At 47.3% G+C, this 23,866-nt stretch overlaps 1 protein-coding gene across 1 annotated transcript; it reads left to right on the top strand.

Annotated features, from left to right (window-relative positions):
- The first annotated feature begins 7,622 nt into the window (after window positions 1-7,622).
- LOC136363652 (uncharacterized) lies at window positions 7,623-22,229 on the top strand. The gene is made up of 7 exons (XM_066323065.1): window positions 7,623-7,709; window positions 9,359-11,088; window positions 16,776-16,950; window positions 17,671-17,875; window positions 18,305-18,927; window positions 19,857-20,002; window positions 20,821-22,229. The coding sequence occupies exons 2-7, from the start codon at window positions 9,521-9,523 to the stop codon at window positions 21,614-21,616; spliced, it is 3,513 nt and encodes a 1,170-aa protein (XP_066179162.1). The 5' UTR covers window positions 7,623-7,709; window positions 9,359-9,520; the 3' UTR covers window positions 21,617-22,229.
- The last annotated feature ends 1,637 nt before the right edge of the window (window positions 22,230-23,866 follow it).

The raw sequence follows: 23,866 nt of genomic DNA, 5'->3' as shown, positions 1-23,866 counted from the left end.
GAGCTTGTGATGTTCCTTGGGACTGATGTAGAGGTGGAGCCTGGCCAGCTGCACCAGCTCCCTCTTAGGACTCCCACTGACTCCTAGTGGGTAACATGCAGTGCTGGACCTTCTGAGGATACATCTCTCAACTGAGACAGGTGACAGGCCCAGTTCTGCCTGGTTTTCTGTAGAAGCATTGCTGAGTGCCTCCAGAGCCAAAGGAGCAAGTGTTACTGCCATCCACACCCGGCCAGGACTACTGGTGCTGCTGTCATCCACATTTCCTCATGGCAAACCTGCCTCTGCCAGCAGTATGACACAGTGCCTGACAGCTTTGGGATGTAACCAAGCAAGGTGTAGGATGAGATCATATATCTCCCTCATTGTCCTCAACACCTCCTTCCTCTCCCCCAGATCTCTTTCCAATCTCACATGTGTTGCTGGCATGGAAGAGCTCTGCTCATCCACCTACCCTAAGCTTTAGGTAGTGCTGGAGTGGCTTCCAGTGCTAAGTTAATGAACTGAGATCCACAGAATTAAGTTTTGGGGCTTCTTTGCCCACTAGTGAGATGGGAGCCAAGGTTCATATTGCCTGGTTAGAAAGACTGATGCAGTAAGCCACTACTGCACTCAAAATTTAACATTTGTGGCTGTGCTGCAAAAAACGTTTTCCTAGTACAAGAAGGGAGTAAGCGCCTTCAGTGTACAGCTTATTGTTAGAATTAGGGTGTGATTTCTTTCCTGTGCCCTATGCATTTTAAGGATTAGGCTGAGATTCTCAGAACAATCTTAGAAGAAGGAAGAAGAAATACCTTCGACCACCCTGAGGGAGCCAGCTGCATAGGGCTCTGGTTTTCTGTTGTCCTTCTGGGACTGGTGGAAGCAATGTAACAGAGCATGAGAAGTGCTATGTTTTGGTGTGCCCTGATGGTCATGCATTCCTAGTTCAGCCAGGAGTATATCCACCCTGAAAGAAATCCAGCATCATTATTCAGGCTCTGCAAAACATGAGATAAATTCATGAGTTAAATTCATGAGTTAAATGATGATAATTAAAAAATGACTTGATTTTATTTTTCCCATTAAGTGTGACTTGGCTTTTTACCTCTTTCTTGCCAGAAAGTGAATGAAAATTAGGAGTTGAAATGCCAGTCTTCGATACACAAAAGATGACAACATTCAGCTTATGTGAAGCTCTGTTGATCTTCCTTACATGCTGCAAGAGGAAGGGAGCAGCCAGCCTTTTCCTGCTACTGGCTTGATCTACTTTTCCCTGTCAGTTCTCATATTCAACTGACCCATTGTGCCTTGCTTTTTTTGCACTGTCCCTTCTGCCTTCCTCAAACACATGCAGAGAGGATGAAGACAGTTTTAGATGATCTGAGGTGTAGTTCCCCACCTCATCATTTTTCAGCTGCAGACATGCTCCATCTGTGTTGCTCTTTCCAAAAGGATGTGCTGCTGACCACAGCTGGAGGCAGAGGACTGGGCTGGCAGTACTGGGCTGCCTCACAAAGGTGTGTGAGTTATTGACGGAGTGTAGCAGGGCTGAGCTGGGGCACACCTTTGGCAGGGATCCAGAGGAGAATGGTCTAGAGCTGGCACTGTGAAGTCACAACTGATGTTGAACCCTTTGCTGGGACTGAGCTTCAAGTCACAGCCTTAACCTTTTCTTCTCCCCACTTCCCAAGATATAACAAATTCACTTGTAGCCATATTGGAACCCTTTTCTGCAGTTAGTGCTGGTGTTATTCCTGTGCAGAGCGGGGGTTTGAAGGAGAAGTGAAGGTGCCAGGTTGTAAAGTGAGCTGACATATGGCTTTTTAATTCCCAGATCTCAGGGGGATGGGTAGATTTCCCTGGCTCAGGTTTGCCTCTGAGAACTGCCTGTGTCTTTGCCAGGTATGGAGCAAGGTCAGAACCTGTGCTCAGATCATGTCTGTTCCTCATAAGGCCAATAATGAATGCTGTGTGTGTATGCCAGGACCAAGGTGGGTGGTGGGCAAGATCTGCTCTGCATGACCCAAAGGCCTGGGCATGCTTGCCTGTGTCCACACAGATCAGGGGAAACCACCTGGTTTCAGTTAGCTGAATATCAGCTAACTCAAGCCTGAGCATTATTTCTGCTTGGTTATAATCCTGTGGACTCCTTCTCCAGCTGTAAGAGGGGAGCAGAGTCGCTCACAGTGTTACAGACAAGGGCAGCATCTGTCAATCAGATGTACCCTGCAGGGTCATAGGTGCTGTGGATGATCTGTCCCTTGAGAGGACTTCATTGCAAATGGAACTTGCTTCCTCCTGAGAGGGAGTCATCCAAAGGAGCTTTGTGGTCAGCCGCGGTGTTGAGTCCTTGAAAGCTTGGCAGATGGTGGGTGCTGCCATCTCTTGGGATGCTTCACAGCTGATGATGACAAACAACTTCAGCTAGGACACTTGATGGGAGTGTCACACTGGTGTCTCCAGGAGCAGCTGTTACAAAATCAACCTACTCAGCCTTCCTTTGCTGCAAGATGAATCCTCTGAATTAATCCTCTGAAGCTCCAGTCCCTCTGCTGCATCATCAGTAGGACTATTGGAGCAATGTTGCCCAAGAGATTGAGTGGTGCAGAGGTGAGACAAAAGGAGATACTCTTTCCCAAAGCAAGGAATCAAGAGGCAACACAAGTCACCTTGCAAGCATGCTACCTGAAATCAGTGTGCTGGAATGCCTGCCCTTGGAGGTAGGCTGGAAGCATCATCTCATCACAGACTTTTTGAAAGAGGAACACCAGGGGAAAACTATGCTGGGACTCAAGAAGAAGTTGCTCAGACTGAGAGCAGCCAGAAAAATTCATCAAAGGCACTGCTGCAAAGTGCACAAGTGTGTGGAGCAGTAGGGCTTCTCAGGTGAAACCTTTTATGTCAATAAAAATAGTTCCCAAACAGCTTAAAAATCCTACAGAAAAGGAGCCAAGAATACTTAAGTGAGTCGATAAAATTTTGAGAGTAGCTTTTCCACTGCCTCAAGACTATTTTGGAGCCAATCTGGCCCAAATAGAAATTCACATGAAGTTATGGTGATTCCTACACTCTCCCTGTTGGAACTGTGCTGATCCTTAGCAGGATGTTCCTATGGTGATCAACAGATACTGTGGATAGATTATTCTGTGACACATCTGGCTCGCACATGTGTGCCCTTTGGGCTGCTCTGACCAGCCAGCCCTGACCATGGCCAAGAGCAGTTTTTCTGGACAAGTTGTTAACAACAAGTTGTTGCGTTGTGTCGTATTGAATGCAGTGGGATGGAGGAAGACTTGGAGAAGCAGGACAAAAAAATCACAAAAAGGATTAGGAAAAGAGATGTGAAGGGAGGAAAATGGCTAGACAATATCACATGGTGAAGCAAGCAGCTCATAACACAGCAGAATTTAATACCATTGCCTGTGCTCTCAGCAACCTCTTGACCCTGGGCTGTACTGTGTCTTCAGGGGTTCCCCATGCCAAGCTGGCTCTGAGAGTTTGTGGTTCTTGCTAATGCTTAAGGTGAGAACACAGACTATAAATCAGTGAGCAAACTATGAAGGTTATTGTTTTCCCTTTATTACCTGGTTTTGAAATCAATCTGGCAGTTGTTCCTCTTGTTAGCAGTCCTGATTTATGCCATGCAGAGGACAATGAAAGCAGTGATAATACTGTAAACTCAGGGAAAGTTATGATTAGCTGTTTAACCTAGGAAGGAGAAAGAAACCTAGGAACCTTTATTGGTTTAGAGAACTACTGTGACTGTACTTTTCCTGCTGCAATTAACAGACACTATATAAGCTGTTCCTGTTTCAGCTGCTACAAAAGACAAAAAAAACCCTCAAGAAATTTAACTACAGTCACCTTTTCTTCATCAGCCAGTTTCTGCAGCACAGTGCTGGTTAAGAGAACAGCCAAGAAAGCAAATACAGCTAAGGCACCTTTCTTTTTCTTGTTTACCTTTAATATGAAAAAAACCCCCACATCTGGCATTCTTTCCCTTGAGACTGCTGGTGTTCTGCTAAGCAGCTGAAGTGATGTGCATGACGTGGCAGTAAGCAGATCCTGCTGTGACCATGAGGTTTGCTGTATCAAATAGCACAGAACTCACAGCAGTAAAATAGCTTGCTAAAATCCTTTGTATAGCTCTTTGAAATGTGCTGTTCACATCCCTCTAGCTGGCTGGATCTCTTAAATAAAAGGGAGATTTTAGTCCAGGATAAACTAACCTCTCTTCAGTGCTGCAATTTGCAAAACCTAATGCAGAGACATTAGAATAAAATCTGAAGGTTAGTGTCATCTCTTATTTCAAGATGGAGTAAGGATCTGCAGTTATTTCCCTCCCTTGAAAGCAGGAGTTCAGTGCGATGGCCATGACTCAGAAGCTCATTTGCTTGTGACTGAAATGTTGTAAAAGTGGAAAGTGGAAAATGTACCAGTCTCACTTGATGTCTCTGATCAAGCAGGAGATGCCAGACAATAGCAAGCTGTTCTCCACCATTTCATGGAACAAATGTCCATGTTTGATAAGTCCATAGAGTAAATCGGGCTGCAGGAAACTCTGCAAAGCAGCACCAGTAAACGTACTCAGCCCTGCCAGATTTGGTGGCCTCTTTTCCTGAGGCCTTGTGAGGCTCTGTGATCCCTTGTCCTGATGCTCCTGGAGTCCTTGAACATGTCTGGTCTTCTCCACAGTGTTTTTCATCAGCAATGAGCTACTTATCCTGTGCCTGCCTGCTTCATCCTCCTGACACTTTATCTCGTGCTTTGCTGGGAAGGTCAGCCAGGCAGAACGGTTCTGATGTGTTTGGGAAGGAGTAATTTATCCTTCAAGCTTTAATCCTTGAGAAATAAAGTTTTGGGGGGGATTTTACAGGAAAATTAAGGTTTGTGGCAAGCCTCCAAGCAGGCACTTATCAGAGTAGTGGAGAAGTTGATTAAACAGAATCACATGGTAGAAAATAAGCTGAGCACACATTGCCCTTAGTCTTATGCTCACTTAAGGCATGAGGCTCCTAACCACTAGAAGCTTTTCAGTCCCTGAACCAGGGAACAGGCAAATGTTTCACAGACAGTGTGATTGAGGAGCAATGATATGCTGCAGTAGCAGCCAACACTAAATTCTGCTTTGCTATTTGGCCTGGAATAAGTGACCACTGGCCTGGAGAACTGCTGGTCTAGAATAAAGCCTGAGCTTTGAATAAGTGTGGACAGCACTGCCTGGAAGTACCCTGGTGGGTAAACGAAGAAGCGTAGCACCAATCCACAGTGCTCACACACTGGGGAGTGACAAAGAATAGGCAACTCAGTGCTTGGTGTAACTGTAGGAGAGCAGAGGATACATTAGGGCTGCTGTGTACCTTTAGAAGAGGGTAAATTAGGACCCAGAGTTGGGTCACCATGTAAGAAATCAGCATTTCCTTCCTTCCTTCCTTCCTTCCTTCCTTCCTTCCTTCCTTCCTTCCCTCCCTCCCTCCCTCCCACACTTCATTGACCTTTGCTAGTCAAAACCTGGAATCACCTGCTGTAGCATATACTTACAGCTCTGAGGTGGTGGGTAGACAAACTTTGAAATTGCTGCGGTTCCCAGTGTTTCTTTGTTGGTAACTATAAAAGACTGCAGGTAAATACTCTGTACCATGGGACTGCAAGTATGTGCTCAGAGGTCATCTAGCTTATCAACTAGAAGCATTTTAACTTGTTTTGGGGTTTTTTTTCTGTCTCCATCTTGTGCTCTTCTCCAGCAGACTGCCAGGACAGGCTTGTGCCCGTGTTACTTGGTAGCTGAGTGTGTAAGCACATGTTTTATATCATGGGGTGTCAATTACCTGACAAATGCAGGCATCTGAGCTGAAACTATGATGTAGTTGCTGTGTGCCATGGAGCACAAGAACAGGGGAAGGAGGGGGAAACACTCTGTTTCCTGGTTACAAACCAGGGACAAATTACCTGGTGTTTTAGAGAGATCACTGTTTTTCTCCTGCTCCAAGCATCCCTGAGCTGTAGGGGAAGGAGGCTGTGTCTCAGCCAGTCCCCTGTCCAGGTCATGACTCGGGCAGCAGCTGCCTAGGGTGCTCAGTGAAATTAAGCTTGGTTGCCTGACATGCTGTGCACAGCCCTCAGGGTGGTGACATGGGGGAATGGGCAGGATCACAAGAATTCAGTTGGAAAGAGGTGACCTTCCAAGAGTGGAGTGAAAGGGAAGAAAGGTGCTGCTGCCTGAGCTGGCGGTTACAAGATCTCCACAGCTGCCCTGCAGGTGTTTGGGGAAACAGAACTCACTGATTTCTGAGGCTCCCTGTCACTCCAGCCAGAGCACCAGACCCCCTTGCACACCCACCTATGGGCTACATCCATGTGGACCTTTGCCCTGAGCTCTCCTGGAAGTATCAGAGGGACTTCCTGTGTCAGAAGTGTTTAAACAAACAAAAAAAAATTGCTATTCAGAGAAAAAATTCACCCCCGATGGGTGACAAATATTAAAATAAATTATCTGGAAACAAAATTCCCATCTTTCTGCACTTAATCCGGTAATTTTGGTTCTTGTCTACATGTTAGCAAACTTTGCTCAGCCTCCTCTGGAAAGTCTCTGTCCCCTGCTGTCTCACAGCCAGCTCTGGTTGTTCTCTGTCTTCTCTGGCTCCTCTGCTCTGCAAACCTGCCTCTGGCTCTTGCTCTCTGTCCCTAACTCTGCCTGCCCCACTGTGCCCACAGGAAGTTTTATTCCAGCTGCTCCTTGCCTGAAAGTGACTTTTGCCATCTCATGCACATTTGCTGGAAAATCCTGCCCAGACAAAGCAGTAGCAGCCTGGCAGTGCTTGAGAGCATTGGCACCTTCCACGGCTACCGAAGGAATGGACTTGTGCTGTTCTGCAGTGCAGAGGGGGTACCCTCACCTGCTGGAGGGTTTGAGGCATTCCCCTGATAAATGGAGGGGTGTAAACCCTGCTGCATGGCCTGTGCTGTGCACTTGAGCAGGCAGGGACAGAGTGGCCCCTGACCTCCCATGCCTGGCATCACTGTGGCTGGCCTGCAGCCCATAGAGGGGTCAGGTCTATGAGCCCTGACAGTGAACTTCCACCTAAAGGGAATCATGAGGGCAAAAATCAATTGTCTTCTCAGTGCTGCCCATCTCTTGGTGAATGCTGCACCCACGAGATCCCACCCTGTTGTTTCTATGCCTCTGCTTCCTTGCTCTTTTCCTGACTGCTTCTGCCCCTGCCTATGCACGTTCTTCTCTGGCCCCCTTGCTGTCACATGCAGAGCCTGCCAAGCCAGTGTCCAGCCCAGGATCCCACCTCACATGGGCCTTGCTTTCTCTTCAGGCCCTGCTTTGTGTAATTCTGTGCCTTGGGCAAGGGCAGCTTTATTCTCTGCTCTCACTGCAGCAAGGGCTGTTTTCTCTTTCTTCTTGTTCTGAAAGCACAGTGCCAAAAGTACATGGTGGCTTTTAGTCCTGTGGCTGTGACCTGATCACAGACCAACCTGACAGGGCATGGCATCCTTTATTAACAGCATTTTATCACAGGAGCCCTTCGGCACTACCAGGAGCCATGCTCTCTGCTCAGTGACTGGCTTTCACATCATATAATTCTCTCTTTCTTGACAGATTATGTTAGAACCTCTGAGCACAGAAATCCTGATCCTCACGTTTCTCTGCTGTCACCTGTGGGCTCCTCCAGAGCCGTGAAGAAGGGGGAACTCCAGCCCCACCATGAGAAGACCGGGTGAGAAGTGCCTGTGACATCTTGGGGGACAGCCACATTTTGAGAGCTAGTTTTAATTTTTATTTTTAGCAATTATGAAGGATGGAAATTATGTTCTTCATTCAGTGGTGAACCACAGGAGCAGTTCTGCCTTCCCTCTCTGGGATGAGATTAGACATAGTTTCATTAATGTGGGGAAAATATGCTAATTTGAGCCACTCTAAGCAAGGAATGAATCAAGCTCACAGTGTGTTAGCAAGATTGGCTTCCAGGCAATACCATACCTCAGACTTCCCCTCAGATAGATGTCTGTTGGTGCATCACATGGCTAGGTGCCTGTGGTGTCTTAGCCTTCAGAGAGTAACAAGCCTCTTCATTCCCCTCCTGATCAAGGTGGGTGTGCTCCCTGAATAGTTTGCCACATGTGGGGAATCCAGCTGCACTACAGAACAAACAGTCTGGACTGTTACTGGTTATGTCTTGCTCTACCAAGACCTCTTCCTTTGTGTTCAACCTGGTTGGTTCTTGCCTGGCTTATTATTAAAGACTCGTGCCCCACCATCCCAGCTCTATCTTGCCCTTACGAATCTTAGGCTAACCCCACATCCCCTGCCCAGTCTTACTCTCCTTTATATATGACACTCACTCATTCCCTTTGCCTCTGATTGCCAAGGAAGGGAGTGGACTAGGCTGTAGCAGACACTGATGTTTTATGTGACTGCTGGCAAGCCCATGTGTCCTAAATCCCTAAAAGAAATCTTGAGTCTCTCCAATCAGTGTAAGTAGGCTCCATCCACTTCCAGCAAGGACTTAGTCACTTAGTCATCATCCTACTGGCCCAAACTGGAGTTTAGAGACATAATCCTCCACTCTGAACATGTGATTTAGTCACTTAGATTCCCTGGGCCTTATAGTGCTGAACACAGCTCATAGGAGGAGCCTCGAAAAGCACAGCTTTCTCTTTAGGGCCTCCACTGAACTGTCATGGGAGAATGATCATTTGAACCTGTGGCTAAGGAGTCAGGAGGGTGCATTTGTGAAAGACTGTAAGGTACCTTTGTCTCTGCACTGGAAAGGCCTTGGCAATGCCTGGCTACCATATGCAGTCAATAAACTATATGTATCTTCCTTGTGAAGGGTGAATCAGAGCAATAAGGGACTGTAATATGACTGTCAGGCAGACTGTCAGCCTTCTTCCTCCATGCTACTTGAGTCTTCAAGGAGACCACAGTTATGTCATCCTTTCCCAGGCCCAGCATCCCCCTTAACTCATACACTCTTGTCTGCACCCTATTTGAGGGAAAGGACCTCACTATTTCTTGTAAACCTGCCATCTCCTTAGTGCTGCTGTGTAAGTAAGCTGAGCCTGCAGCAAGTACTCCTGAGCATTTGTCTCTGGAGTTGAGCATTGTTGTTGTGAGAGAATTGCTGAGGGTAGGTAGGATGAACTTCTCCAAATTCAGACAGGTAGTGTAAGGCCACTGTTGGCTTGGCTGGAGAAGGAAAAGGTTCCCTGCCCCAAGCCCCATGGCTCATCGCCAGTTACGCTGCTCTGCTCCTACACAAGCTGTTGGTGTTGGATTCTGCATACCCTGGAAGCAGACCTGCTGCTGCATCCTGCAAGTCAGCACCAGGCTGCTTCAGTAACTCATCTTTCCTTCCATTCACAGGTGTTCTACGCATGGCGACTCCACCCATGTGAGAGCTCTTTTATGTGTGTGCCCAGCAGCACACTTTGCTGTCTGTGGACATTGACTGGCATCTAAGCGACACCCCAGCTCCCTCCTCTCCCCCTAGACGCCACTGTCCTAGAGCCTCCATGTGCATTTGCTATGACATACATCAGTGTTGATGAGAGACAGGAACACTGCTGGGTGATCTCGAGCTGCCAAAATAATCAGCTCTGTGCACAACATGGCTTAAAGGATTTTTCAGTTAGCAGCATGCATCCACTAAAGAACCTAGACACTCATATTTTTTCTGGGGACTTCCACACTCTTGCCTGCCACACAGGCAAGGCACCTTTGGCCAGTCCTGTGGAAAACCGGATGTATCGGAGTGTGGAAAACCTACACTGGGAAACAGTTGCTGACTGTGGGCTGTATTCTCACTGCCGGAGCCTGGATAACGAGATCATCTTTCGCTATAGAGGCACCAATCAGTGGACAGAAGGCTGTGTGGATGTGGCCCCAGTACAGAGCACGTCAGACTCTCTGAGGAACCTTTCTCTCCATGCTAAACGGACATCCCGATCCACACAGAATGTTCTCCTCCCTCCTTTTGCCAAAGTGCCTCAGTGGCTCTTCCCTTCCACAGAGGAAAGATCCCTACACGGGGATGCCAGAAAAGAGCTGAAGGAGAAGCTGAGGCTGCACAGCAGTAAGGTGGCAGAGCCCTGTAAGCCTGTGCGCCCACAGGTGGCCCTGCCTGAGCTGATGGCCCAGGAGTGCTTTGAATGCCAGGTGTGCCAGCAGGGCAAAAACAGCTGTGCTGTGAACTGCTGCACAGTTCTGGTGGAACACAGTGCTCTCAGGCACAGCCTCACAGCAGGGCAGAGGCTGTGCTTTGCACACACCATCATCAGTCCAGAAGACATCAAGCAGGAAGCTCAAAGGAGGCTTCAGCTCCGAAGGCAGAATAGCTCCCCCAGTTTGCCCCTGCAGCATGCTGGGGAAAGCCATGAGATGAGCAAATCCAGAACAGCAGAGACTGTAGAACAGTACAGTGGGGAAACAGATGGCAAAGTCACATTGGGACAGAGCAAGAAAGGCCGCTGCAAAGGGAAGCTCTACATACCGACCTTTGAGGAGTTCAAGCAAATGAGAAGTAAGGAGGGAAATTCATCTGGCAGCAGCAGTGGGCCAGCAGATTGCTTGAAAAAGGGTCTGCCTGCAAACCAGACACTGAAGGAGGAAAACAGTAAGAATGTTTGTCCAGAGGCTTTAGAGACCAAAGCTGTGAATGAACCTGCCATCACAGCGGAGGAGGATGATGATGTATTTCATGAAAACCACACCTCTGCTGGCTTTTCCCAAAACCCAGCCACATGGGATGGTTTCAAGATGAGCAGTCCTGAGGTGAAGGACAGAACCTTCCAGACCTGCATCCCAGATACATCACCAGCCCCTATTTGCTCCAGTCCTATTCCACGATCACCTCTACAGGCAGGAGCAATACACAGTGCTGGGCAGGAGATCTTCAGTGATGAGCAGCAGAAAGGAGAGACAAGACAATTAAATGATGTCCTCCACCTTGAAGGGCAGTCGCTGCCTTCTGAAGCCCAGTCCTCTTGCTGTTCATCGCTGCTGTTAGAAGCCACAGACTTATCCAGCTATGGAGCTAAGCTACAAAAAATGAAGGATGAATTCATAGGTTCAGCCTTGGAACTTATTAAGAAAAGGTAACATGCTCCGTGGGGTCACCTGAAAGCAGTTTCCTTGTTAATGATCTGGTCTTTCTTCTGATATGTACATTTAATTCCTGTAGCATAAATGTGCTGTTGACAGAGCCTTTCATCTTGGAGTCTCTGATAATCACATGGACACGTCTTTAAAGCTGTTCAGCTTAAGTTCCACCTTGCAGAGGATTAAACATCAAAAAGTATTTTCATCTAGGCTTTGCCTTTTTGTGCACCTTAATCCTGTAAAGACAACAGCCATTAGTAGTTCTGACACCCAGTTTCCCACCCATTCTATTCCTGTATTAAATTGTCAACATGTCTTTTTTTTTTTTTTTTTTTGTTTTTTTTTTTTCTTTAGCATCTGTTTAAAGTAGAAGACAGCCAAAGGATACAAAGTACTGATGTGATTCCTTTGAAGAAAGATGTAGAGTCTGTCCCACCAGTGCAGGACATGACTTTAGATAGTGTGATATGCAGCAGCAAGAGCTTTCGCTTGCTGGCTGTATATAGTGAACAGGCACACAAGGGCAAGATGGCTGCTCTGAGTCTTTAACCCCATCTTGGAGACCTGCACAGGCAGTGAGTGAAAGTACTTGTAAATACTGTCCTTCTGCCATCCCCATGTAGGCAGCCAGAGAAAATACTTCTGTACTTCCTCCTTCTCCATCCAGGGTTTTTCCCCTTCTCTGGGTAAGATGTTCACAACAACTGCTTTCTCTATCCTAGTTTTGGACACTGCAGTCCTGTTACCTCCCTCCTGCCAAAGAAATGGGGATTCCTTTCTGTGCTGGGTGACACAGTAGGGATCAGCAAAGTTCTAGAAGCTAAAAATTTGGAGAAGTTATCGTTGTCTTATCACAGGATGAAGCTGATGGGGAAAGGAAGAGTAAGTGTTGGTAGAGTGGTTTGTTTCCATGCACTTGGCGTTCATGGTTGGATTTGCCAAGAATTGCATTAGACTTGGTTCCTGGCTGCTTCTGCAATCCACAGATGGATGTGTGAAATGCCAGGACATCAACCTTGTATGCTGCCTTTTTATTTCTGGAATGCACGGGCTGAGACTGGACTCTGGTTTCAGAGGAGATAATAGTGACTTCTGCATGGGAATGAGAGTCATCTGAAAGAACTCAAGTAGAACTGACGCCACAGTGACATAAAAAATACTTCTTATAACTTTATAAGCCAAAGGAAAGTAGGTGGTGTCAGAGCCCTCAGTGCTTCCCTCAGCTGTCCAGCCCAGCCTTTGTGCTTTTCTTCTACAGTATGAAAACCCAGTGAAGAGATAGATGAGAATGTTATGGGATGCAACCATTTTAATGGATTAGGCTATTTTTGTCATGAATGTGAAATGAAATACACAGAATGGCACAAGCAGTAAGGGTGTAAGAACAGCTGTCTCTTTGCAGATCAATGATTTCACTGGTATCTGGAACCCAAGCTGCATGCAGAGCAAAGTACAGGAAATGAAGAGTGCATATGATCTTCCTTCCCACTTCTCTCCCAGCCTCCAAACACTTCCTCCCCAGGGCTTTTGTGTGTGGCTTCTGTGCTTTTAATATCCACAGTGGTTTTTGTTTCTGTGAATGTGTTCAGTCTCACTAGTTGGCTGTGTTAAAATCTATGAAGCATCTTTTATTAACACCAAAATGACAGTTGATCTAAAAATGTGAATGATAATGGTTCCACTGTTAGAGAGGTAGTTTTATATGTGAAATTCTATACACTGGCCTTATTATTTTCCAGAGTAAAAACAATTAATGGTAATTGCTATTGCCAAAGCCCTGGTTTATTGGAAAACTCCAGTTTCCTTTGTTTAGAAATTTACCATTTTTCCATCATTTTCACACAAGAGAGTGTAATGTACTGAATATTCACTACTCCAGCTAATTTTCACTGCAGAGGTGGGAGATTTTTGTCTTCATTTTGGGTGCTAAATTATGATTGCTGGTATCCAGGCCACATTCTTTCTAAGTCTCACTCAAATGAAATTAGCTGAAAGCTGGGTATTTGGTCCCATTTCCACAGATACTCAGCTCAGCAAACTTCTGATAGAGATGTTTTGATGGAGCATCACAGAGTAAAATAGCTAAAATTGTCTTCTCTTTCTAGTGCTTCTCTGTGTCAGTTTTACAAAGCAGTTTTGTCTGTGAGTTAGCAGTTTCCATAGTAATTCATTGTTAATTACTGAAGATTCATTCAATTGACTTAATATTTTGTCAGTGAAGATTTGATTGTCAATTTCATAATTGTGGTGGCTTTAGCCCCCTTGTGAGTCACTGGATACCTTTAACTTAGGTTGTAGTCCTGGCTAGGAAGGGATGTTGCTATCTAGGTGAAAATCCTGTAAGCTTTTCAGTATATAGTCCACTTTCTGAAATTGCTTAAGTGGGGAATTTTCAGGATAAGGACATGCAAATACCTCAGGTTTGTGTCTATGAAATTAGGAGCATGGTGACAACAGACGGCTGCATGATTTAGCCAAGGAAATGAGGTTTCCTGAGAAGACTAATGGGCTGTATGTGGGATGACAAGAGGATAGTGAGTACAATGTACAATACCAACTTTCCCTAGCAGAGGACTCCAAGTCAGGAAGGCAGGTGACAGCAGGGAAGGCATGCACAAAAATGTTTCCATTAGTCAGAAAGAGTCAAGAACATGTGGGAAGGGCTGAGAACTGCTGGCTGAGACAATCATAAAACCGTTAAGAGGCCCATAGAGACAGTGAAGGAAAGCAGATGCATTTCCAGTTATACACCATCCCCAGTACCTCCACTTCCATGAAATTCAGAGTTGATGGCCAGAGGTTTAAAAACACATTCAAAAAGAACTGGTCCTCCCTGTGTTGGCTTAAGTGAATCACCTCTCTTGGGGAGAACAGGAAAAACTGTCACCAACCCCAGGCACAAACTCCTGTCCCAAGAAGTGATTTAATCCAACAGAAGGAAAGATGCTGGAGTCCCCACTTCTGCCCTGCTCTATGAGGGCAGAGGGGACTTGACTTGCTTGAGCAGGCAATGGTGTGAACCTGTTGGCAGCACAGATCTCTGCCAGGAGGAGGGCACTAGAGAAGGGGCAATATCCTGTTTTCTTGGCAATATCCCCTACTCCTCCTAAGCCAGAGGCAAAGGTTAAAGGAGCAGCCCTAAGATGTAGTTCCACAAAACTGTTTGTATCCTCCCTGTTCTGCCTACATCCCCCTGATATCACACTCTGATCTTATGGTGTGTGGAGTAGCACTTGCCCCAAGACCATCAAGCAGGAGGGATCTAATCATAACAAGAAGTAGGACAGTCAAACCAGGGATGAAGAAATCTCTTTTCACACAATGTGGGCTCTGCATCATTGCCTTTCTTACCTCCAGCTGACCAGCCATGGGGAGGGTTGAATTTCTCAATCTTCAGTCATGTTTCCTTAGCTAAGCTCTCTGAGTAGTATTGGCTCTTATTCCCACTGCAGATCATGTCTGGAGATTTTTTTTTTTAAATATTCATTTTGGGCTATGGAAACCACAATAAGTGGTGGCATCTGGTCTGTAGACCCTATCAGCAGAGAGCTGCTGTCAGCTTCACTTAGAGGAGCAGCAATACTCTGGAGTGCTTCCCATATTTAAGCAGATGATCTTGAAGTACTGTGAAAATGACAAATGAAAGCTCAGCATCTCTCTTGAGAGTATGTTCTGTATAGTGGGAGATGGTATGATCAAGAAGATAATATTCCAATTACAAGCTCTGCTACTAACCTTGGATGCATCCCATTGCCTCTCTGTGCCCCAGCATAGTCCCTTTTCTGTGTTATTTAACCAGGAGCTGTTTGAGCAGGAGCAGCTTTTGGAGAGGGTTGTTTTTGGCAGTGGCACATCCTCTTCAAGAGTTGATCCTTAACCTGTGTCTTCCTTCCCATGGGTTGCCCAGCTGATCTGTTTGTACTTTACACAGCTCAATGAAACATGGATGAAATTATCTGAGAATATGTGAGAGGGGCTTTTTAAACCCATATAATTTCAAGACTGATTTTAGATCATAGCTACCCAGATAGTTATACACACTTAAGGGGTGGTACCCCAAGCATGGCTGGGGACAGGAGGGAGGAAGGAGACAGGAACCTCTCAAGCCAGACCAGGCCAGGCCAGTACCACGGTGGGACTGCAGCCTTGCTGTGTGCTTGTGCTGCTCCTACTGTCACCTTGTAAGTGCTACAGACCACTCTATGCCAGCAGTGATGTTGGTGTCCCCCTTCTACAGGCTGGGGAGTGGAGACCTAAAGGGGGACAGCAGAAAGCAAATGCCAGGAGCCTGCTGTTGGCATTGTTGCTGTTGCCGCGTATCACAGCTAAACCCTTTTTAACTGGCTGTGTCAGTGGGGACCTGGAAACATAAATGGAGGAAGATGAAAAGCATCAGCCGGAGAGATGCAAACCAAGTTTTTTGGCCTGACAACAGAGCCAGTTTGTGTTCTGGGACTCTTGTTTCCTCTTCAGTGATTTTAGTATTGGCTGATGGTTTGTTATTGGAGCCAACTGTCATTCACTGCAAGGAGAATGCCCATCTGTCTCATGTGTTTGCTTGTAGTTGACACTGTTGGAATTGCACATTAGCAGTGTGACCTACCAGCATAAGTTCACAAGTGAAGCCTTTAAGAAGAAGCAGATTTTTCTCATAGGAGATTTTTGTTAAGCATAAAATATATGCAGAACCTGAAATATGTTCCAGACACTGGCTTCCTGTATATACAAGCATCCATATTCAGTCCTCACAACTTTTCTTTTTAAAGGAATCCAAGTTCATAAAAATTAAGTAAACCCAAAATAAAAAAAAAAAATAATAATATTCTTCCCAACAGGCTTCATTATGCGTGTAAATAACATGTCTTAGAGAGTCTGTTAAAAAAAATGTATCACAAATAGTATCACAAATGACAGCCTGTCAACTACTCTGTCAAGTCAGTGGTTTTGCACCAGACTGTGTCTGTCTGGAGAGTGATGCTGTCTACAGAGAGGGGAATGTGGTGTTGGACAGGCTGCCTGTACCAGCCAGGCCAGGCCCTTGTTAGCACCGGACAGCCATGAATGAGGGCATCCCAGAACTGCCAAGTGAGAGCAACAGACACTGCCAGTCTTTTCAGGTCTCAAGTGCACCAAAAGACCTGATCCTGAGTTCACTGAAAACAGATAGTATCTTTCCAGTGACTTCAGTGGGCTTGGGATCAAATGAGATGAAAAACAGAGGGAATACTCCTTTAATCCTCTAATCCCTTTAAAGTATTATGGTTTATAGCAGGTGATTTTCTTCCAGATGAGCAATATAGTTTCTGTGTTGGCAGCATCTCCTTAAATAGTAGCAAATATGGATGTGGCCTACTTAGAAAGGAGTGTTTCTGGTCCCTATGGAGCACCTCATGTTTTATGGACACGAAAATGCCCTGTGAGCAGACGACATTTGATAACCCAGACTGATGTTGGCATGAGTGCAGCTACCCAGTTTGCACTGTCTTAACTGAGCAGTGCTTAGCGCCCCTGAAACACAAGCACTGTCGTCCATGCTGACCAGTCATGATCCCTGCCTGCACTTTCCCTGAACTGTTGCAGATCATTGTTTGAACCTGGGCTTGTTGCTCCGTCTCATCTGTGTCAGGAACAGCAGGAGAACTGCATATGTGATGTTGAATGGAGTCTGCTTCTTCCCTTGCAGCTGCAATGCTGAGACTGCTGCCAAATCCCCCTCCAAGGGGCAGTGTGATCTAAGGGAAGCTGATCTCCCACCTCTGGAGAACGGCCAGCAGCCCACAGTGATGTCCATGGCAACAGAGACCTGGGAGGACAAGCCAAGCAATGAGACATCCAGTGACACTCCACCTGCAGGGAATGTAAGGGAGAGGAATTCCCCTCTCATGCATGTGTTTATGATTTTTTCCTTGTTAGAAGCTCTGAAGGATCCCTGCATTGTAGGAACTGGGCAGGCTGGGAGAAGGCAATCTGGTGCCAACTCACATGATTGATTAAACTCTAAGAAGCATCAGAAGCTTTTTAATTACACTCAATAAAACAGGAGTGAGATTTTGCTCCTGCCTATGTGCCGCTGCATTTCACGCAGGGGGTTCAGCAATAACCCCTTCATGGCTTCCAGTGTGTCTGGGGGTTCAGACAGATTCCCTGCTAGTGCTCCCTTGGGCAAGCTGCTGGTGCAAGTGGGGCACAGAGGCTGGACTTCCTGACCCTGCAATGCTGAAACCTTTGCAGAGCAGCTGCAAGCGAGCTCAGGTCCCTGAGCACAGACCCATAAGCCAGGGCTATGCTGTTGACTTCTTCATGGTTATTTGACAGCCGTGATCCAGCCACCTCAGAGCTGCTGTACTCAAAGCTATACAACAGCAAAAGGAGAGGGGTCCTTACTTGTTAGGGCTGAGCAAGACAGAGAGACTCACGGGGACAGATTTCTTAATCATCATGTATCAGAGCTACATTTACGATCCCATTGCTGATGAGTTTCCTTTTCTCTCCTTTGGCAACTGAAGTCCAGTGTCTGCAAAACCAGGTGACGCTTTGACCTCAGCCTCGCTCCAAACCCTTTCTTGCCTTTCTTGCAGATCCCCAGTCCTGCCTGTCGCCGGTCCAGCTCCGACATTGTCCATGAGAGCACGGATGGTGCCAAGGCCCAGCGGGAGTGCCGGCTGCGGCCACACTTCAGTGACCCGATGCCGACAGACTCGGTGAAGAGGAAGCAGCTGGAGCTGAAGATCGCGGCTGCAGCGCGGCAGCACGCGCAGAAGCGCCGGCAGGAGCGAGACTATGGTACACACACTGCACACTCAGGGGCTCATGGGCCAGATGCTGGGCCCTGCTGTGCTGCTGAAAATGTGGAGTAACTCTACAAAGCAGGGGAGGGAAGCATCCTGGGTTGCACCCAGGTGTGCAGGAAATCAGGATCTACTCTGCTCTGTCCCTGAGTGGTAGATGGCAGGAGAATTGGCAGCCCAAATGAGTTCACAGGTAAGGGCAGTGCAGAGATGACAGATCCCAGACTTCACCTGTGAGCCATTCACTTCTGACTTGCACCAGTCTCAGCAGCAAAACAGGGTGGGGAGGCAGCTCACAGCCCTGCTTCACCAGAACCAGCCTGTCCCCCCAGGGTTCCTGTCATTCATAGCTGTGCCAGCATGAGTTCCTTGGGTGAGCTCTGTGCAGCTGGCAGTGCCTGTAACAGTTTGTGTCTGTTCTCAGGTCCAGTGGTAGCAAAAGCCAACCTTGGCCATGGTGGCAGCTTTGATGAGACCCGACGCACCCCACGGAGCTCCCTGCGCTCCAGACATCACTGGAGCAACGTCAGCAGTCTGAGCACAGACAGCGGGATTGTGGGGGTGAATGATGCCCGGGATGACTTGGATCCCACTGAGGCCACCCGGACCAAGTCAGCGGATGTGGAGAGGGCAGACAGTGGCATTGGCCAGATGCCAGCCAGAAAGTGGAGGAATAGGGCCTCTGAAATGCTGAGCTCCCTGCAGGCCTGGGAGGCTCACCGTCCCTGCACTGACTGTGGAGAAAGGGACCTCCCGGTGGAGACAGATGTGCAGAACTGCAACCAGAGGCGGGCTGATCTCTGCGAGAAGTGCTGCAAGCGCAGGACAGAGCGCAAGGAGTCTGTGCTGGAGTTTGTCAACACAGAGGCCAGCTACGGAGAGGACCTGCGCATCATCAAAGAGGAGTTCTACCTCCCCATGCAGGTGGCTGGGCTGCTGAGCCAGGAGCAGCTCCAGTGCATCTTCAGCAACATCCAGGAGCTCATTGACCTCAATGAGAGCTTCCTGGAGATACTTCAAGAAGAGATTGATCAGGCCTTTGAGCAGGTATGATGCTGCCTCTGCCCTCTAAAGGAGCTGGACCAGGCAGACTCGAATAGGTTTTGTGTTAGGGGGAGCATCACAGGTAGAGCAGAGGAACGGGAGGTAGGACTCATGGGTTATGGTCAGCTATCAGCTATCTAGTCGCTTGCTCTCTCAGCTATTCTGATTTCAGTAGCTCTGTGCCAGGTCACAGGTATTGTACTCACTATGCTGTGGTGATGCCACATCAGCAGTCTTGCTCATTTATCCCATTAAATGGGATAAATGGTCTTAATGGTCCCCTTACCAAAGTTAGTTTTTAGGCCAGTTGGCTTGGATGCTGGTAAGAATGCAACCATAGGGGCACAGAGCTCAGGTTTCTGTCTCTCAGGCTGTACTCTTGCAGCCCTGAGCTGGCTGGCTTCATGCTGGCTTGGCTGTGTTGGCCTTGGCTTGCAGTTTACTGCAGCTTGGCTCTAGGCTGTCTGTGGGGCCAGGCAGTGCAGGCTGCTCCCTGCTCTACTGCTGTGTATGGCTTCTTCTACTTACTCACCCTGCCTTTCACAAGGAGCTTTCCTGCCCCACCAGCATGGTGGTCAGAGGGCAGAGAAATAGAAATAAGACTGTGAGGCCAGAATACACGCTGTTGGCTAAGAGTCTTGCGCTGGCCTTCAGTCCCTTGCTCTGATGAGCTGGCTGAGCCCACAGGAGGAAGGCAGACAGCTCTTTGAATGTGGAAGAGCAAGCAGTTAGACCAGCTTTCCTTCCCCTTCCCAGGCACTGATTCCCCCCAGACCTGCAGGAGCTGCCTTTTGACCGGGCAGGCTGAGCCCAGCTGCACCTTTGTTCTGGTGCTCAGCAGATGCTGCAGCAGTTCATGCTGATAGGACTGAAGGCAGGCCCTGTGGCTGTGCCTCTCCTGAGCTGACCAAGGCTCTATTGCATACTTGCAGGGGGATGATGACCTGATGACTGTGTGCATCGGAGAAATATTCCTGGAATTTGTAAACATGCTGCCAGCCTTTCAGACATACTGTCTTCAGCAGTCCTCCTCTGTGAATATGCTCAACGCTCTGGAGAAGGAGAAGGAGTTGCTCAGGTGAGAAAGGGGATGAATATATTCATCCAGGCTTTGAGGACAGAAAGGCAGCACACTGACAGTGAAGCCTTTCCCAACCCATCTAGGTCAAAGTTTGATGCTAATGTTCTTCAGTTATCACTGCTCCCTCTTGGGGTGAAGACAGTAATTTATTCTCAAAAAATATTCGGACCTTGGCAACTAAGGCAACCAGTTGGTCCCCAGCTGTACTCTGTGTTTTGTGCTAGCAATATCTGCCCTGTGACCACTGCACTGAACTGTCACCAAATGATACTCAGCTGAGATCAGCTCTCAGTCCCCGTGCTAGAGTCCAGGTTGGATTTCCACTGCAGAAAACCACTTTGTGGCACATATGACTTGAATTTGGTTCCCATTACTAGCCTTGATCTATTGGGCAATGTCAGGCAAGTCATTTCTCTTTCTACTGCTCAGCCAAATTCTTGTTTAATATGCTTTGTAATCTAATGATGAAAGGCATTACAAATTAATGCAGTCTGATACAAACTGATGTATCTGCCTCATGTTTACGTCAGTGGGTACCAGAGAAAGATCACACTCTTGCTATTTTATGATTTAATAAAAGACTGTTAGGATGTTATGTGCAAGTGTCCCAGGCACCTCATTAGGGTTCCACAGCTGAGCACAGCTGCAGAAATGGTTGTTAGTCTTTAATAAGATGGAATTCACAAGGTTGCTAAAAATGGGGGGGCTGCAATGCCCAGCAGCTGTCAGCACCATGCTGTTCATTTGCATTTAGGATTGCAGCATCTGCCAGCAGAACAACCACTGTTTCATCCTGTCTTCTTAAATCCCTGCAGAATATTCCTCAATGTCTCCCAGAATGACAACACAGCGCTGCGGCGGATGAACTTGAGGTCGTTCCTGATGGCCCCTTTGCAAAGGGTCACCAAGTACCCCCTGCTGCTCAGCAGAATCATCAAGGCCACCACCGAGTACCACCCAGACCACGGCAGCCTGCGGGAGGCCAAGAGCCGCATCGAGTCCCACCTGGAGCACATCAACATGAAAACCAAGCAGGAGGGGAACACGTGGACCCTCCGATCCTTTCGCCAGGACAGCAAGAAGAAGAGGGAAGTCATCAACATCGAGATGAGAGAAACTGCTCTCAAAACTGTTGGTTGGCTGCGGGAGGAAACGCGGTTTGTGATGGAGGGGTCTCTGCAGCTGGCCCAGCCCCCCGATGGCCAGTGGGTGAAGAAAGGCAGCAAGACCCTGAAGTTCCAGAACATGCAGGTCCTCCTCCTGGTGAACATAAAGCGTGTGTCCGAGTCCAGCCTGGATTCAGCTGAGCCAGGGCCTGTGAAGGATGCGGTGCTGGTTCTCATCAGGGACAAAAACAACGGGAAGTTCCATTTGCTCAGGGAGCCCTTGAGGCTGAGTAATTGCATCGTCTCCACTGATCCCGACTGCGACGACACCTTCGAACTCATTGAGATCAGGCGGGAGGCATTTGTGTTCCGGGACAGCGACCGGGCACGGACTCACCACTGGTTCAGGCAGATCAGGCGCTACTCCAGGGAGCTGGGCTCCTGGAAGAAGCGGCGGAACGCGCTGCCCAACATCATGATCAGCACTCCTCACACCAGGCCCTGAGTCCTGCACGGGCAGGCTTGGCTTGATCAGTGCCACAAGCAAAGACCATCAAGAGCCCCAGTGGCCTGAGCTTGTTCCATGGACAACACAGGGAGGAGCCTGGTCCCCAAAGACTCTTGGGGACTAGCACTGGAAGCAAACACCATAGCCTGGTGCTGGTCTCTAGCCTCTGGACTCACAATAGTTTGTGGCTCATGTACATACAGAGATGGGCTCCTCTTGAGGAGATCACAGAAGGATAATAAGTTAACTTGTTAATGTTGCACTGCGGGAGAATGATGTATGATGCTTGCCGTTGCATGGATTGTGTTGAAAGCCAGTCTTGACAATGAGAGAGGTTTCCACTATTGACTATATTTCATCAGCATTAGGTAAAGTCTGGGTACTCAGCAAAATTAGGTGCAGTATTATGCAACAGAGGATAAAGGCTGGAAAAAATCATGTTTTCCACCACTACTAAGGACTGTGTTAATTATTCACCTCTGTATATTCAGTCACAACACTTGTTTAAAAAGAAAGGCCTTTCATCTTTAATCCAAATCAAGTAGGTATCAATTTGCTCAGATTCAGCTGCATGCATACAGAAAAAAAAATAAAAGAAAAAGAAAAAGAAAAGAGCAAACACATAAACCCCACATATGTGTAGAACCTGTGGAAGAGCAGCAGACCCCCAGTGAGAGTCTGTTATTTAACTGACTTAGGGACTGGAACACAAAGCTGCATCTGAAATGTCTCAGAAATATATGTAAATACAGCTCTGTTACCACTAATAGTGAATTTAAGAGTTTGCAATTATTTAAATTATGTAATCTAGTGTATTTCAAAATTTAATTGAAAGGAACAATTTACATTGTATTGTAGAGTAACATAAAATGTTTTAATAATTATGTTTCAACTACTTTAGGTGGGTATTTTTTTAATATTAGTATTCTGGAGTATGCATTTCATTTAATATGGGTGGCATTCAGATGAGCCATGTGCCTCTGTCTGCCCTGTGGATCCTCTGAACAGAATTCAGGGCTACTCCAAATGAGACTGGGTAAATGGTACAAACCTGCTGCTCAAATTCTCACTAGGCAGCAACAGACTGGCACAAACCCTCTTGCTCTGGAGCCAAAACTGAGGCCACAAATAACTGCCCCATAAGGTCCAGCCTCTCTCAGTTGCCCAGAAGGGAAGTGACTCAAAGCTGAACAATGGTAAAAAGGCAAACAGGGTTTAACCTTTTCAGCCTGACATTAACACTGACTGCTGCTTTGCAAAATGTCACACTGTGACTTACACAGCAAAGGCCAGATTTCAACCTGGAGGCTGAATTAAAGGAGCCTAAATTTTGGCCCATGGATCTGGGAGGACAACCTGTAAATGTTCTTTCAGGGCCACAGGGTAAAGACAAAACCAATCAGTATTATTCACTACCAACAAAATATCTTTGTTACAGGCTTTTATTTCACAGGAGGATTCACACAAGCACATTTGTGTATTTCTCCAGAGATCAACCAGCATCAAAGGTCACCAATGAAGGCAGACAGAAGCCATCTCCACAAAGGTAGCCCTAGTTTTGTAAAGTCACCACTGACCCAGCATCTGAGCAAGCCTCAGACTGTGCCCAGTGCTTTGTCCTCTGGCCACAGCTGCCAAGGCTTGTTGCACTGCTCTGGGCACTGTGGCAGACATCACTCACATGTGCTTGCTTACTGGCTGTATTTTCTCTTATACCATCCAGCATTTAGTGCTTCATCTTGTCCTTGAGGAAATGGGAAGATGTGCATCATGTGGAGGGTACCCACAACATGAGCATGCCCACACACAGCTGAGCTCTGTAGCAAGCAATAGCTGTCTGAGTGATTGCCAGGGCAGCAGCCTGGCTCCCTCAGGTGAGCTGGAATTCTGTCCAGGTCTTTCTAAATCACTAGACAATAAACTGTTCCCTCAAAATATGCACTGAGCAGCCAGTGAAGAGCACGAGGCATTGCTTTTAGTTTGCCATTTGTTTTTCACAGAGACAGATGCCTGAGCAGAGCACTGCTGGAGGAAGATTTCTCTTATGTTGTCATGACAGATCTCATCTATGAGCCTTCAAGCCCCATTCACCTCACATGCAAAATCTAACAGCTTGTAGCACCTTTGTCTTCTCTCCCAAGACCACAATGGCACAGCCACCTTCTCTTCATTTCTTTGGGTCACCTCTGACAAGAGAAGGCATAAGTACAATAACCGCCCAATTTATCCAAACAGCAAGTGGCTTTC

This window comes from Sylvia atricapilla, chromosome 7, assembly GCF_009819655.1.
Source record: "Sylvia atricapilla isolate bSylAtr1 chromosome 7, bSylAtr1.pri, whole genome shotgun sequence".
Taxonomy (NCBI): domain Eukaryota; kingdom Metazoa; phylum Chordata; class Aves; order Passeriformes; family Sylviidae; genus Sylvia; species Sylvia atricapilla.
This window is presented reverse-complemented; position numbering and strand designations above follow the sequence as displayed.

What these genes read in the sequence shown, in the direction of transcription:
- LOC136363652 (XM_066323065.1), top strand. Translation starts at nt 9,521, where the DNA reads ATGACATACATCAGTGTTGATGAGAGACAGGAACACTGCTGGGTGATC. An exon ending in TTGGAACTTATTAAGAAAAG is followed by an intron (nt 11,089 to 16,775) that starts GTAACATGCTCC and finishes CTTCCCTTGCAG; the next exon opens with CTGCAATGCTGAGACTGCTG. An exon ending in AAGGAGAAGGAGTTGCTCAG is followed by an intron (nt 20,003 to 20,820) that starts GTGAGAAAGGGG and finishes AAATCCCTGCAG; the next exon opens with AATATTCCTCAATGTCTCCC.